The sequence below is a fragment of the Rhinolophus sinicus genome, linkage group LG02 (assembly GCF_036562045.2).
Source record: "Rhinolophus sinicus isolate RSC01 linkage group LG02, ASM3656204v1, whole genome shotgun sequence".
NCBI classification, from domain to species: domain Eukaryota; kingdom Metazoa; phylum Chordata; class Mammalia; order Chiroptera; family Rhinolophidae; genus Rhinolophus; species Rhinolophus sinicus.
In genome coordinates, this window is record NC_133752.1 from 115,478,856 (window position 1) to 115,495,246 (window position 16,391).

General features: G+C 38.0%; 2 protein-coding genes across 6 annotated transcripts in view; one reads left to right on the plus strand and one right to left on the minus strand.

Moving 5' to 3' along the window:
- CEP83 (centrosomal protein 83) overlaps positions 1–11,732 on the plus strand; it is a 186,608-nt gene extending 174,876 nt beyond the window's left edge. For all 3 annotated transcript variants that reach the window (XM_074325264.1, XM_019710315.2, XM_074325265.1), the window contains 3 exons: positions 8,412–8,515; positions 9,983–10,175; positions 11,047–11,732. In XM_074325264.1, the coding sequence (XP_074181365.1) occupies positions 8,412–8,515; positions 9,983–10,175; positions 11,047–11,151 (402 nt within the window). In that variant the 3' untranslated portion in view covers positions 11,152–11,732. The remainder of the gene's footprint in view (positions 1–8,411; positions 8,516–9,982; positions 10,176–11,046) is intronic.
- Positions 11,733–13,750: 2,018 nt separating this feature from the next.
- Positions 13,751–16,391, minus strand: part of PLXNC1 (plexin C1) — a 140,871-nt gene continuing 138,230 nt past the window's right edge. For 2 of the 3 annotated variants that reach the window (XM_019710302.2, XM_074325267.1), the window contains 3 exons: positions 16,160–16,300; positions 16,003–16,077; positions 13,751–14,824 (listed from right to left, as the gene is read on the minus strand). In XM_019710302.2, the coding sequence (XP_019565861.2) occupies positions 14,720–14,824; positions 16,003–16,077; positions 16,160–16,300 (321 nt within the window). In that variant the 3' untranslated portion in view covers positions 13,751–14,719. Of the gene's footprint in view, positions 14,825–15,369; positions 15,455–16,002; positions 16,078–16,159; positions 16,301–16,391 lie in introns of all 3 variants that reach the window. The other variant, XM_074325266.1, reaches the window with a different exon arrangement.

Here is a 16,391-nt window from a genome sequence, read left to right on the forward strand (position 1 = left end):
CAAACAAATCTGATGATTTTTGTTCTATTTCTTTAAAATATGCCATTGGGATTTTGATGGGGATTGCATTGAATCTGTATATTGCTTTGGGTAATATGGCCATTTTAACTATGTTGATTCTTCCAATCCATGAGCACGGAATGTCTTTCCATTTCTTTGTGTCTTCTTCAATTTCTTTCAAAAATGTCTTATAGTTTTCAGCATATAGGTCTTTCACATCCTTGGTTAAGTTTATTCCTAGGTGTTTTATTCTTTTTGCTGCAATTGCAAAAGGAATTGTTTTTTGTATTTCTTTTTCTGAGATTTCATTGTTAGTATATAGGAATGCAATGGACTTTTGTACGCTGATGTTGTAGCCAGCAACTTTACTGTATTCGTTGATTGTTTCTAATAGCTTTTTGGTAGAGTCTTTAGGGTTTTCTATATATAGCATCATGTCATCTGCAAAGAGTGATAATTTAAGTTCTTCATTCCCAATTTGGATGCCTTTTATTTCTTTCTCTTGCCTGATTGCTCTGGCAAGGACATCCAACACTATGTTGAAAAGCAGAGGCGATAGGGGACAGCCCTGTTGTGTTCCTGAACGTAGAGCAAAGGACTTCACCATTTATTATGAGATTAGCTGAGGGCTTGTCACATATGGCCTTTATTATGTTCAGGTATTTTCCTTCTATACCTATTTTATTAAGTGTTTTAATCATAAATGGATGTTGTATGTTGTCATACGCTTTTTCTGCATCAATTGATATAATCATATGATTTTTGTCCTTTATTTTGTTTATGTGATGTATCACATTGATGGATTTGCGGATGTTGAACCATCCTTGTGCCCCGGGGATGAACCCCACTTGGTCGTGATGAATAATCTTTTTAATGCATTGTTGTATTCGATTTGCTAGAATTTTATTTAGGATTTTTGCATCGGTATTCATCAGAGATATTGGTCTGTAGTTTTCTTTTTTTGTGCTGTGCTTACCAGGTTTTGGTATCAGGGTAATGTTGGCCTCATAAAATGAGTTAGGGAGTACTGTCTCTTCTTCAATTTTTGGAAGAGTTTGTGCAGAATTGGTATTAGATCCTCTTTGAAGGTTTGGTAGAATTCACTAGTGAAGCCATCTGGTCCCGGACTTTTGCTTTTGGGAAGGTTTTGGATGACTGATTCAATTTCGTTACTGGTGATCGGTCTGTTTAGATTTTCCAGCTCTTCATGGTTCAGCCTTGGAAGGCTATATGTTTCTAAGAACTTGTCCATTTCTTCTAGGTTGTTGAATTTGGTGGCATATAGTCCTTCATAGTATTCTTCGATGATCCTTTGTATTTCTGTGGTGTCCGTGATAACTTCCCCTTTTACGTTTCTGATTTTGTTAATCAGTGTCTTCTCTCTTTTTATCTTAGTAAGTCTAGCCAAGGGTTTGTCAATTTTGTTAATGTTTTCAAAGAACCAGCTCTTTGTCAAATTAATTTTTTATAGTGTCTTTTTGTTCTCTATTTCATTTAGTTCTACTCTAATTTTTGTTATTTCCTTTCTTCTGCAGACTTTGGGTTTTACTTGTTCTTCTTTTTCTAGTTCTTTAAGGTGTAACATGAGGTTATTTATTTGGGAGTTTTCTTGTTTCTTGAGATAGGCCTGTAATGAGATAAATTTCCCTCTTAAAACTGCTTTCGCTGCATCCCAAAAATTTTGGTAGGATGTATTTTCATTGTCATTTATTTCTATGTATCTTTTGATCTCTCCTTTAATTTCTTCTTTGACCCAGTCCTTCTTTAAAAGTACGTTGTTTAATCTCCATGTACTTGTGTTTTTTCCTGCTTTCTTTTTACAGTTGATATCCAATTTCAAAGCCTTGTGATCAGAGAACATGCATGGTATCATTTAATCTTCTTAAATTTGTTGAGACTGATTTTATGTCCCAATATATGGTCTATCCTTGAGAATGTTCCATGTACACTAGAAAAGAATGTATAGTCTGATGCTTTAGGATGAAGTGCTCTATAAATGTCAATTATGTCCATTTCATCTAATGTGTCATTTAGGGCTACTATTTCGTTATTTATTTTCTGTTTGGATGATCTATCCATAGCTGTCAATGATGTATTTAAGTCCCCTAGTATAATTGTGTTTTGGTCAATTTCTCCCTTTAGTTCTGTTAGTAGTTGCTTGGTATATTTCGGTGCTCCCTGATTGGGGGCATAAATATTGATGACTGTTATGTCTTCTTGTTGTACAGTCCCTTCACCATTATGAAATGTCCATCTTTGTCTCTTGTTATCTTTTTCACCTTGAAGTCTGTTTCATCTGATATCATTATGGCTACACCTGATTTTCTCTGGGTACCATTTGCTTGGAGTGTCAATTTCCACCCTTTCACTTTGAGTCTATGCTTGTCCTTGTAGCTGAGATGTGTCTCTTGGAGACAGCATATGGTTGGGTTTAGTTTTTGATCCAATCTGCTACTCTGTGCCTTTTTATTGGTGAGTTCAGTCCATTTACATTTAGGGTGATTATTGATATGTGAGGATTTCCTGTCATTCTATCTTTAGTTTTCTGGTAAGGCTGTGTCTCCATTGTTTCTTTGCCTTTTGTTGTTGTCTATTATTTCTGTGTGGTGGTATTCTATGATGTTTCCCTCTGTTTCTTCTTTTATTTCAGTATATATTTCAGTTCTGGATTTTATTTGAGTGGTTACCCTTAAGTTTATGTAAAAGAAAGTTTGATATTTAGAGTATTCCATTTTCTTCAGCACGCTTACTTTCTCCTTTCCCATATTCGCTTCAGGCCTTTACTCTCCCCCTTTTTATGTTTTGGTTGCCACAAATTGTCCCTGTTGATGGTGGTCGAATAGCCTCCTTTCGTATTTCTTGTAGTGCAGGTTGTGTACTAGAAAATTCCTCAGCTTCTGTATGTCTGGAAAGGTCTTTATTCCTCTTTCATATCTAAAGGATATCTTTGCTGGATATATTATTCTTGGCTTATAATTTCTCTCTTTCAATAGTTTGAATATTTCATTCCACTCCCTCCTGGTTTGTAGAGTTTCTGCTGAAAAATCTGATGATAATCTAATGGGCTTTCCTTTGTAAGTTACCATCTTCTTTTCCCTGGCTGCCTTGAGGATTCTTTCTTTGTCGTTGATTTTAGACAGCTTCAATACAATGTGCCTTGGAGAAGGCCTGTTGGGATTGAGGTAACTAGGTGTTCTATTTGCTTCTTGGATTCGAGGGTCCAGTTCTGTCCACAAATTTGGGAAGTTCTCATCGACAATTTGTTTGAATATATTCTCTGTTCCCTTCTCTCTTTCTTCTCCTTCTGGTATGCCCATTATTCTTATATTGCTCTTTCTGATGGAGTCAGAAAGTTCTTGTAGAGTTCTTTCTTTTAAGTCTCAAGTCTCTTTCTTCTTCCATCTGTGTAATTTCCAGGTTTCTGTCTTTGATGCCACTGATTCTTTCCTCCACCTGGTCAACTCTACTACCTAAGCTGGTTATTTCATTCTTAATGTCTTCTATTGAGTTCTTAATCTCCAGAAATTCTATTTGGTTCTTTTTTAAAATTTCAATCTCTTTCATACAATGCTTATGTTGTGCTTTGATTGTGTTTCTGAGTTCATTAAACTGCCTTTCTGTGTTTTCTTGTATCTCGTTGAGTTTTTTCAGAACTGCAATCTTGAATTCTCTGTCATTTAAGTCACATATTTCCATATCTTTAAGTTCCTTTTCTGGAGACTTTTCACTTTCTTTCTGAGCTGTCTTGTTGCCTTGGTTGTTCATGGCAATTACTGATTTATTATTTCTCTTCCTAGACATCTACAGGAGTGGCTTCTGCAACAGGTTGATAGAAAGAGGTCTTTCTTTTGTTTTCCAGTACTTGCTGGTAGAATGTTTTATTTTCTCTCCGACTGCAGCCTTTTTTTTTCTCTCTCATATGGTAGTGCTATGTTTTCTCTGCACTATTCCAGGTTCTCACACAATGGGGGGATTCCCTGGGAGACGGGCTTCTCCTCTGTTAATAGTTCGCCTGGGCCACAGGGTGTAGTGTCCGTGTGGGTATGCGGAGAGCTTTTGATGTTCCAAGGCTCTTCCTGCACCAGATTCAGAGCCTGTATGTTTCAGCAGTTCTGTTTACTCCTGCAGGGATCCGCCCAGATAGGTGGAGCCAGGGGTGGGGTGAGTTGTGAGAGGTGGCCCAGAGCAATGGCGGCGACCGCCACCACAGCCGGTCCTGCTTCCACAGCCTTGCCGTTACTAGTTGGGCTGTGAATCTGTGTCTGCGGTCCACAGTTCTCAGAGCAACAAATATTCTATTCTTTAGATCTGACACTGCTACTGTTTCGCTTCTAGCACCGGGCAGGTGGGGGCAGGGTGAGCTCTGGGAGGGGAGGGAGGGGGCGGCTAGTCTCAGTGCCTAAGGCTTCCGTTCTCTGCTCGGCAGTGTGGGCTTAAACCACCGTTTTCAGCCTCTTCCCTCAGTCCTTCCTCCGAGGTCTCTGCCGTGAGCGTTGGGTTCAGCCGTGTTATATGCTGTCCCCTCAGCCCTGTGGAGCCCTGGCCGAGCCCTAGCAGTCCGAGTTCTTCCCTCTCCCGCAGCTGCGGTAGCTCCGGGAAGCAGCGAGCTCGGCGCACTGAGTGAGGTCTGCGTCCTGCGCCCGTGCGGCTCTGTCTCCGCACTTCTCTCTTCCCTCCTCCCCCGCTCGTGCGAATCTCCCACCTGTAGGTGACTTCGGTAGTGGGCCTCTTCCTCTTGCCTGTCTGCTGTGCAGGGAGTCCTTTGTGGAGTTTTTGTTGTTCGATGAGTTGTAAATTCCAGGGCAGCTTTACAGAGGCTCACCTCACGCCGCCATTTTGATCAAAATTTTTTCTTCTTATGATGAGAAATTTAAGGTTTACTCTCAGCAACTTTCAAATATACAATACAGTGTTATTAACTATAATCACCATGCTGTGCATTACTTCCTCAGGGTTTATTTTATAACTGGAAGTTTGTACCTTTTGACCCCATTTTTGACTAATTTCCCCCACCCTCTGCCCCCTGCCTCTGGCAAACCACCAGTCCATTCTCTGCTTCTGTGAGCTCAGGGTTTGTTTTGTTTTAGATTCCACAACAGGTGACATCATATGGTATTTTATCTTTCTGTTTCTGGCTTATTTCACTTAGCGAAATTTCCTTCGTTATAGTTGAATAATACTCGTGTGTGTGTGTGTGTGTGTGTGTGTGTATGTATGTGTGTGTGTGACATTTTCTTTATTCATCTGTTTATAGCAGATTGAGGTTGCTTCTATTCTTGGCTATTGTAAATAATGCTGCAGTGCGCATGAGGGGTACATACATCTTTTCAAGTTAGTGTTTTTTTTTCTTGGGATAAGTACCCAGAAGTGAAATTGCTGTATCATATGGTGGTTCTGTCTTTAATTTCTTGAAGATCCTCCATCCTGTTTTCCATAATGGCTGAACTAATCTGCATTCCCGCCAACAGTTGTTGTTGTTATTTCTCCACAGCCTCTCCCAACACTTGTAATTACTTGTCATGTTGATCATAGCTATTCTAACAAGAGTGAAGTGATATCTCATTGTGGTTTTGATTTGCATTTCCCTGCTAGGTTATCTTTCTTTACATAGAAAACGAACAAATAGAAAATAAGATATTTAAATACCATTTATACTATCGTAAAAAACATAAAATATTTAGGAACAAATCTAGTGAAAGATCTACATTGAAAACTACAGATGTTGCTAAGAAAAATTGAAGAAGACCTACATAAAATTATACCATGTTTATGATTTGGAAGAGTCAATATTATTAAGATGTCAGTTTTCCCCAAATTAATCTGTAGGTTGAATATAATCCTAATCAAATTGTAAGCAAAAGCTGAGTTCTTTGTGGAAATTAGAAAGTAGATCTAAAATTCATAGGAAAGTACCAAGGACTAGAATGACCAAGGCAATTTGCAGGAACAACAACAAAGCTGGAGGAGTTGCACTGCTAGATAGTAAGATTTATTATAAGCTACAGTATTTAAAACAGTGTCGTATTGGCGTAAGGCTAGACAAACAAATGGAACAGAATAGTCCAGAAATGGACCCAGAAGTATTTGAGCACCTGATTTAGCACAAAGAACCTCTTCTTCATTTCAGTAGGGAGAGGGCCCTTTTAATAAAGGGTGCTGAGTCAGTGGCTGTCCTTAGCCCAGTCTCATTAGATTAAAAATGAACCACAGACCCAAATGTGAAAAGTTAAAAAAAATAAAGCTGCAGAAGAAAATGTGGGGAGAAAAATCTATAAGTAAAGATTTCTTAAACAGGACATTAAAAGCACTAACCAGCCATAAAAGATCTGGTGGATAGTTAGGATTTTATTAAAATTAAGGACTTCTTTTTATAAAATGACACTCTTAAGAGAAAGAATATGTTCCCACAGACTTGGAGAATGTCAGTCTGCGATACATGTATCTGACAAAGGATTCATATTCTGAATATATAAAGAACAGCAAATCAATAAACAGATTATTCAGAAAGTTTTTAAACAGGCAGGAGACTAGGACAGGCTCTTCAAAAAAGGGCTGTCCAGACGGCCAGTCTGCATAAGAAAAGGTATTCACCCTCATTGGATGTCAGGCAAATGCAAATGAAAACTGCCTTGACTTACCCTTATACGCCACCAGACTAGCTAAGGTATAAAAGACTGACCATGCCACACATTGGCAAGGATGCAGAGCAGAGGGAACTCGCATGTGTTGCTGGTGGGCATAGAATTAGTAGAATCACTTAAGAAAACTGGCAGTATTTACTCAAGTTAAAACATGTATACTCTATGACTCACTCCTGGGTATCCACTCAAGAGAAGTGAGTACATATATCCACTAAAAACATGTTCAGGAATGTTCACAGAAACTGTAGTCTTAATAGTCTCAAAATGAATACATTCAAATGTTCTTCAAAGAATTGGTAAAATGTGGTGTATTTATAAAATGGATGACAACATAATGGAAAAGAACTGTGACATGCAGTAACACGGCTTAATCATGTAGATAAAATGTTGAACAACAAAAAATCCAGATACAGAAAAGTATATGCTGTATGATTTCTTTGATACGGGTGGGTGGATGGATAGACAGAGTTCTAAATTACCAGTAACCTATAAATATATATGCATGGTTAAGAAGGACAGAAGAGTGGTTCCTTTGTCAGGGTAGAGGGGAGGAGGCTCAGGTGTCTTCTGGGGTGCTGGAGGGTGGGAAGCAATGGGAAGCATGATAAGGAATGCCGAGTACAGTGTTAGTTCCCAGCTGGAAGTAACCGCGATGACCCTTCACAGTGGACGGGGTAAATATAATAAACTAATGGAATCATTACTAGAATACTAGAATGCAGTGTGCAGTAATGAATTAACTTTACCTGTAAGCAATAGGGTGAATAAATCTCATAATATTGAGTGGGAAAAAAAAAGCCGTTTGTAAGAAAATATATACTATATTTCTACTCACAGGAAGTTCAGAAATACACAAACCTAAACTGGAGCTCTGGAAGTGAATTCGTAGGTTACCTTCTCGGGGGACAGAGATGATGGAGATTAAAAGGAGGAGAGGAGGAACACTTCTGGTTTAGCTGTGCCCTTGACCTGTGAGGTCATAACACCAGCATTTGCTTTGTGGTTTTACATTTTCCTTTACATTTCTGTTGTGTGCATTTTTTGGTAAGCCTGTTAGACTGTAATAAAAAGAGTTAGAAAACAAATACCTACCAGGTATGTAGCTTCTAAAGAATATGCAACATGTATAGATGTTTCCCAGTAAAAAACAACCTGCTTATAAAACTGAAAAAATTTACTTTTTTTCATGTACTATTTTGGCATTATACATAGAAAATTTTCCCTTTGTAAAGTTTAATTTTTTTTCTTTTTTTAGTATTTAGGAAGGCATACTTTTAAATTGAAATACATCTATAATCTTTCTTAGCTTTCTGATCCTTTAATTTACTGCTTTGGTAGCAATTTATCAGTTGCAAATATGCTTTAAATTGTAAATTTTGTTTTAGTTCTTTTACACACATGATATATCTTCTGTGAAAATGAAGAGCTCATGATTCCTTATCATGTGACCGGCAAACTCATTAGTAAAATTTGACTCCTTCCCTTTTTAGACTTTTTATTTGAAGCAATTTAGTTACTGATACCAGCTTTCTGGTTTGGCATTCATAATAGCTCTGTTTGTCACATTGAGGTTATAAGGCAGATAAATCTGTGGTTTATTATCTTCGCAATTTTCAGTAAGTATCATATCTACTAATCTTTGTTCTTAGTAGTCACTGAAAACACTCATCTCTAAATAAAATTGTTTTGATGAGTAAAATAGTCACTATAATTTTGTTCAAATAAGAAATTATGGATTCACATACTTGTTCTTATTGTGTCTCTTTCTAGAGAAAATCTCTTCATGAAAACAAATTGAAGAGACTGCAGGAGAAAGTAGAAATCTTGGAGGCAAAGAGAGAAGAACTGGAAACAGAAAATCAGGTGTTAAATAGGTAATGTGGTAGTGTGTATATGTGTCCCATGTGGTTATTTTAATATTATAGAACTTTGTGTCTGAGTATAATGCATTGTTTTCTTTTAAAATGTATATTTAAAAGAATTCATTATATTCCTAATTCTTTGTTCTTGTTATTTTTCTTTCTGACTGAATGTTTCCTCAAACTGAAAGGTCTCTAACACCTGCCAGCTCGGGACTGACAGGAAAGGCCAGTCACTGGGCTTTGGTAGCCCCGAGTGGTGTGAGTTCTTGCTGCTCCGACAAGACATTTGGAGTGGTTACATAGTTCTAAAATTGTGGCTACAACTTGGAATCAAAGATCAGTTTTTGATTTGGTGTGGAAAAATATTACTGGCCTATAACTTCTGGTTTTTCATTTACATCCAAGCACAGCTAATAACCTTCCTCATTAACATTTTTGAGCAGAAATTTGCCTTATTAAGTTAGTTGTAGTAGCATTGTATTATCCATTTGATTCAATAAAAAAAAAGTCTTTCAAAATGTGGCTAATTAGTGGTAGCCTTCAGCATTTAGACCGTATCAGACTTTTCTGTAATGGAAATTGCCTGTAGTATCTAACAGTGATGTTTTACAATGTGCACTGGTCTTCTTGGGTATAATTATAACCAAAATGTGAACAGTTGTTTTTTTAGAACAAGCAAGAGGTTTCTAGACTGTGGAATTAATGCCAGTTTTATAATACTCTGTTCCAAAGTAAGATGCCATCACATTCATTCTAAAACAAAATTCAACTTACTACCTCTTTCATAACTATTAATTTTGAAATATTATCACTTCAAGATTGGGCAGCTATATCACAGATCACCTAGAAACTTGAGTGGTTTTGAAACTATATTTAATTATTGCTATGATTGATGGTCAGGAAATTTATGTCCAAAAAGAGGATCTGTGAAGGCCTGAAAAGTTAGCATTTTTATCCATGTCATTTTTCCGTCAAGTTGGGACTTCACCTTTTTCATTAGCTACATTTAAAAAAATTAGGTTGAATATGAAATTTGCTATATTTGACTATGTTTCAACTAAAAAGAAAAGGCAATTTCTTAAGATTCAACCTAGTGTTTTTTTCTATTTGTTTGATTCCTGCTGTAAAATAAGGCACCCTTTAGATTTAAGTTGCCTCCTTTAAATTGCAGGATTCATGAGTTGGGGAGTAGAGTAGAAATGAAAATAAAAGTATCAAGAGATTTTTAAATCTTTGATTAATTGGCAAATAAAACTTTAAAATGACTTGATAGCCTACAATGAATGCTAATAATACATATGAGTAAGATGTCATATTTCTGTTTATCTTTCTTGATAAACAAGAGTTTTATATGTTATAAACAGATGAACCTTATCATTTAGAAACCTTCTCTTCCTATTTAAAATTCTGTGAACCATGCTGTTTTTCAGTAGAGTGTAACTGTATTAAAGAACAGAAACACTTTTATTTCTTTTTAAGACAAAATGTTCCATTTGAAGAATATACAAGGCTTCAAAAAAGACTAAAGGATATACAGAGAAGACATAATGCATTTCGAAGTTTAATTTTGGTTCCTAATATACCTCCAGCAGCGTCATCCATCAATCCTGTTAGCTTTCAATCATCAGCTGTGGTTCCCGGCATGGAACTAGCCTTTCCTCCTCATGTACAGGTATGACATTTATTGTAGGGGAAAGAAGTTAGGCAAACATTCCTCTAAGTTTTCACCTGTTACCAGGGAAATTGCTGAGAAGCAAAGTAGATTTGAATCTATTCTCTCCTTTACTGATGGTGCTAGGAGTAAACTCGTAGCAAATTGAAGAGAAGGAACTTGATTGATGAGCGTTGGAGTATCTAGAGTTTATAGCTCACTCATATAATACTAACTATCGAGCAGTTACTAATGCATTGCACTATGCATTTTCCATACAATATTTAATTCTAATGAAAAATGCTTTTAGAGAAGATATTATTATTCCCAATTTCAACCTATATCCGTCTGATTCCAAAACCTGGGCTAATTCTACTGTATTGGGTCCCCAAGATACTGCAGGAATCCAGTTGATAGGATAATTTTCAGAAGATGAACTATTAATAAGTGGTTACATTTATAATGCTGTAAGAGCACCAAAGACTTTAGTGACTGCCTTGACTCTCAGACCAAGTGCTTTGTTTAGAATCAACTGCTGTTGAACTCCAATCTTATTAGCAAGTCGTCATATAAGTACACCTAGGCCCTGCACAGTATTTTCTAATTCACTCCCTGGTGAATTTAGACCTAGAGAAGGATAAATTTGGGGTTTTGCTTAAGGCTAGAGCTTGGGGCAGGAGAGAAGCAAGGACTAACTAGTTAGTAGTCTGGCCCATGCTGCTGTGTTCTGAGGCTGCTAAAACGGTCATCCTTTCCTGGCCAGATGCGGCAGGCGGGCCTGAATACAAGAGGGCTGGGGCTGCTGTCTAAGATTTTTTCCACCAGTTTTTCTAACAGTCTTTTTCTGAGCCTTTTCTGCTCCCCACCCCTCCCCTTTTTCTGTGCTTTTAAGGAGGAACAGCATCAAAGGGAACTCTCCCTACTTCGGAAAAGACTAGAAGAACTAGAAACAACACAAAGAAAACAACTAGAGGAACTTGGATCCCCTGGAGAATGATGTTTTGGAGAAAAGGCAGATCAGAAGGGATGAAATCAGTGACTCAATAAAGCTTGAAGTTTTAACATCTGTGGCATTTAGATACTTTATTACTGTTTGCCAAAACACTTAAATTTGCCTCAAGAAAAGGTACGGATACATGCTGGATTGCACCTGTGTTAGGATTTTAGGATTATACTAATGACAAGTGAAGCATTAAAACAGCTTCAGAGATATTTAGAATATTTATTGACAACCCTTTGAGAATGTAAAAAATAATGAAAAAATGAACTAATTAGGGAAACAAGTTTAAAAATTATTTCACTAATTTTACTTTGTTGATTTTTTTTGGCATTTTGCCCGAAACATTCCCATGTTGAATTCCCTCTTCTTTGAGATGCTCAGTAAACAGCACCAGTAAACATTTTCTAGTTTACTATATACAAGGGTTATAAACCTCTAGTTCTTGAAAAAGACAATTTAAAAGTCAGCATAAAAAAATACAACTTAAAACATCTAAATATGTATTCATTACAAAATGCTACCTTTTCTAAAAGCTGTGTGCATATAATTTATTAAAGATCTTAATATTTTTCTACCTACCCGTATTGTCTTGTGTTTGATGTTATTTCAATCATACAGTATGCTTTTAGCAATGTAGAAGATCTCACTGATTTTGATATTTGAGTTAGAATGAATAGAAAATAACAAAGTACAAATAATTAAACCCCGTGGCTTTATAAAACAAGGGCCATTCATTATAAAACTTGAACCCAGTGGGGTCCCTTTAGAAGTATTGTTGGTCTGTGACTTTGCCTCCCACTGCTTTGGATCTAACCCGATTATTATAAATGTTTTATGTCTGTGCATCCCTACCTATGCCGTCACTTGCTTTTTGATGTAACTTCATCTTTTAAAGGAATTCTACTGGAATAACTTTAAGTCAACAAGGCAAAGTTCAAATCTGTCAAACCAAGTGGGATGTTCATTATCCAGAAGTTTTCATGATCAAAAGTCCAAGTTGATACTGGAGGCCGGCAATGTAATTGAGCAGCCCTCAGCATCACTTAGAAGAAACTAGACAGACTTACTACATCATATAGCTGCTTATTCCCATAGTGTGTGCAATGACAGCTTGAACCTGGAAAACAATTTCCATGCAGCCACTTCGAATAAAAAAATCTATTATAACTAGAAAATTTGAAAGAAAAAAAAAGAGATACAATCCATACTTACATCAAAATGTTTATTTTGGATATAGACATTTAAAACATTCATCTCCAAGAACAGCTTCAATCAAGTATACAATAAGAAATAGACTTGAACTTCCTAATACAGAAAAGGTAACAGGATCAGTCTTTAAATGCTGCCGTAGACACTAGTGTTAGGAAAAAAAAGTTTATAAGTGGTTTTTGCATCAAAAAAAAATGCAAAGAAACTTGAAACTAGAAATTGTTTGCCATTTGTTTCTCTGGTTGCTGTTACTATAGACTGATTGTCTCCAGCACACTTGAATTTGGCCATTGACGTCGTTTGGCGAATGTGGTTCACATAGAGCCTTTCACTGGAGGATTGACAAACACGCTACATAGATTAGTGAGTCTTCACACCACCTCAGTGAGGTAGGACAGGAATAGACAGAAATAGGCACAAAGAGGTAAGGGACTCGCCCGGAGACCCTAGCCACACAGCCCCCGGAAGAGGCAGGCCGTCTCCCCACAGGCCTCATGCCGGGGAGCTGGACAGGGACACCCTCGTGTCGCATGGACTGGCACTGACCGAGAGGAAGCGTCCTCAGCATTCTGTACCCTACAGAAGGGGAAGTCTTGTGGGCAACTCTCCTACCGTCGGCTCTCAGCTCTCCTGCTGCCGTGCCCTTACGAATGCCTTCACCCCACGACTAGCAGCCTTAGATGCGGGCCAGACCTCTCACCTTCACACTCACAAGGAACTTATTTGGTAGTAGTTTTGAGGTGTGTCCATTGGACGGACAGCGGTCAAAAGCGAGGGGTTGGGAAGGTGCCTGTCAGGACAGTCACTGCTTGTGTTCTCTGATCGTTTGCTGAGGTGTCACCTCTCACTTTTTACCAGCTATTGAGGAGCAAAACAAATTGCATTTCTCTAAGACAGATTCACATGGAAATCCTGATAATCCATACAGTGTTGGTAAATGATTTTAAGGAATGTGTGACCCATGCTTTATTTGCTACTTGAAAAGACTGCTTTACTAAGTCTGGATTTGGAGCGCCTAGGGTACAAGGTGCCACGTAAGGAAAGTTTGAGAGTTGCCAATTACACTCTTCACTTCTGACTTACTAGAAGGAAAACACAGTGGTATTAAAATTGGTCATGAGCAGCAAAAATTCAGGAATAAAAAATTGGTAATAAAAAGACCAGTGTAACAGGATAGAGAATGCTTTAAAAAGAAAGGCATGAATAAAATGAGTATTTTTAATTCTCTTGTGAGGAATACTTCCAAAAAGTACATAGTAAGACTAAGATACCAAGTTTTATACTAATATATTTCAGGCCTTGGGCCGCAAATATATATATATATATATATATATTCATATATAATACTCCAGTGTGAACAGCAATTTCATGAAATGTAAAATGTATCTTTTTTTTTTTTTAAATCACACACAAGTATTTATAACCACAGGGTTCACCAGAAATCTAAAGCAAGGAGACACTAGTATAGAAATGTAGGATTAGGGGAGTCATTTACTCTTCCACAGACCTGATCAAAGTTTTTAGACAGAAATAAACTAATGATTTTTTTAAACAGTAGCCAACATACCTGCTATCAAATACATTTAGTATGAAAAAATAAAGTGAAAGCAAGGGAACATACCTTAATACAAAGTGTCTAGATAAAACGCTGTGCATTTAAATAAAGCCTACTCACGCTCCTTGCTTTAGAGCTCCTTAGTGAAATGGAGGTGAGCAGGATGGAATGCAGTTGGTGACCACTGAAAAACACCAGCCCTTTCAACAATGTTGCAACACTGTTAGTTTTTGGTTTAAAAAAACACACACACACACTCACACTCACAAATGCTAAGTATCTACTACCAATTTCTGTGGTCAGCTTTTCCAAGAACTGGGGAAAAGTTTCAATACTGCAAATCCTCGAGGTTGCCCTAACACCTCCACCTTGTTTCCAAATGACTCATTTCACATTTTGTTTTGCTCATTGGCAGTGTTCCTTCTCTGCAGAGGTGCAGTGTAGTCACAAGTGCTACATAGCTGTAGTTTGCAAACAAAACCACTTACATCATTGTGCTTCAGTGGCGACTGTAGTGGTAGGACTGACACTTGCTTACTGGCCCTGTGTTCTCTGTAAACAAGGCGGCTGCTGGCAACGACCACTTCAGCTCTATTCACAGAAGGCTTCCCACAGCACACACACAGGCACTGTAGTTGGTATGCTTTCTGAAAGCTGTGCATGTGCCTGGGTCTCTTAAAAAGACAGTGCTCAAAGTGGAACCTATGTGCAAACTTAAAAAATGAACGACAGTAGCTCAAGCAGCCATTTTGCTCCCAAGTCGTCTGAAGAACTGCCAGAGTAAGCCAGGCCCCAGAGTTATTACATCCACTTGCATTTCTTCTTTTCATCAAATAAGACTTTTACATGCAAGAGTTGTTTCTGAGCTTCTTCCAGCCCTCGATCTCTTTCTAGTTTATTTAGGATCTGTTGACAATTAGAATAGTTATTTTAGATATTGTGGTTTTAACATTACAATTTTTTTATTTTTTTTTTACATTCCTGATGCTGTGGTAAAATCTGTATGAAGCAGATGCCAACATATTCTTCTATCATTTACATACTCACTTTGCAAGTTGTTTTGCTAAGTCATTATCACAGGATCAACAACACTTTGGCTTAAAATAGAAGCTTGCAAGAAATACCAACTAGTTGCTTACAACATGGGGCCAGACTTCCAAGGCCCTGTTTTGTGCACTATGTCACAGCCATTCCAAGCACAGCAAGCATTCCTGGGCAGCCAACATGCAGGCAAGTATTTCTTCTTAAATGCAGCAGGCAGGGGCATCCTGGTCAGATTCCAGTATTCTCCTCCCCTCCCCTCCCCTCCCTTCCCATCCTGGGCAGTGTGTCCTCCCCGCCCCACCTCTCCCCTCCTTGCCACTGCCCTCCCCAGTGCTTCCCTTCTAACCCCTGACCCCTGGAAAGAGGGATGCTTATCATGTTTAAGGAACTCATTGCCTCTACCCTACCTTAGCTCTTCACTTGATCTTCAAGTAGCAAATGGAATTGGTGAGCTATTCTCACCATTGACATGGATAGCCTGTCCCAGCATGACTGAGTGGGGGGAATCAGGGAAGGGGGAATTAACATATATTTGGAAACAATGCATCTGATGACTGTCTGTGTGAATTCCCAAAGAAAACAAAATCCAGATTAAGGAGAATTAATTATTAAGGAGAATGGTTTATTGAAATAGTTGCTTAAGTTAGAAAAATGTCATACTTTCATATAACTATTGAATACAGAATCTAGGTGATTTAACAAGCTTAGCTTTCATTTTAGCAAGTTACAATCAAGCATAAGCTGGCCCCATTTGATAGGACCACTACTTACTCATCACAGTTAACCTGAGTCAAGGTGGTTGTGGGCTCCATTAACTCAAGGTAAATGCAGGCTGATCCAAAGGCAGCAGCCCGCCAGGTGCAGGGTCTGGCTGGCTGCCAGGCTCCCCGGCACAAGGCTCCCGGGCACAAGGCTCCCCGGCCTCCCTTTTCTGGCCCCTCAGGGACGCCAGAGCTGCACTGACACCCACAGAATGCTTTATAACCAAGTCCTGGTGACTGACTCCTATCAGTGTTTTAAAATGTTATTTGAAATCTTACCTCATCAAAATATTTTACGATGTATTTGTAGATTTCTGTCAAGGCCACTTCTTCATTAAATTCATTTTCATGTTTCTTTAAAAAAGAAAATCTTGTTGAGAGATTCTGAAATAACTTTTATGTTTTTTTATATCTGACTTCTACTTTCCAACAATACCTTAGATTCCTGAGTTAAGAATTCTTCCATTTCTGAAGATGACAATGGAGGCAAATCCCTGATTGCTTTGTAATAAGATTTTACTTCCTCTTTGTACGTTGGGATATCCTTGGCATAGAGAAGTTTATTCGTTGGTGCTTCCTGAAAAAAACACACAAAAAAACAACCACCATCAAAAGAGTAAGAAACCACGGCGAATTTATAACAGCACCAGTGTAGGTGGCTCTCCACC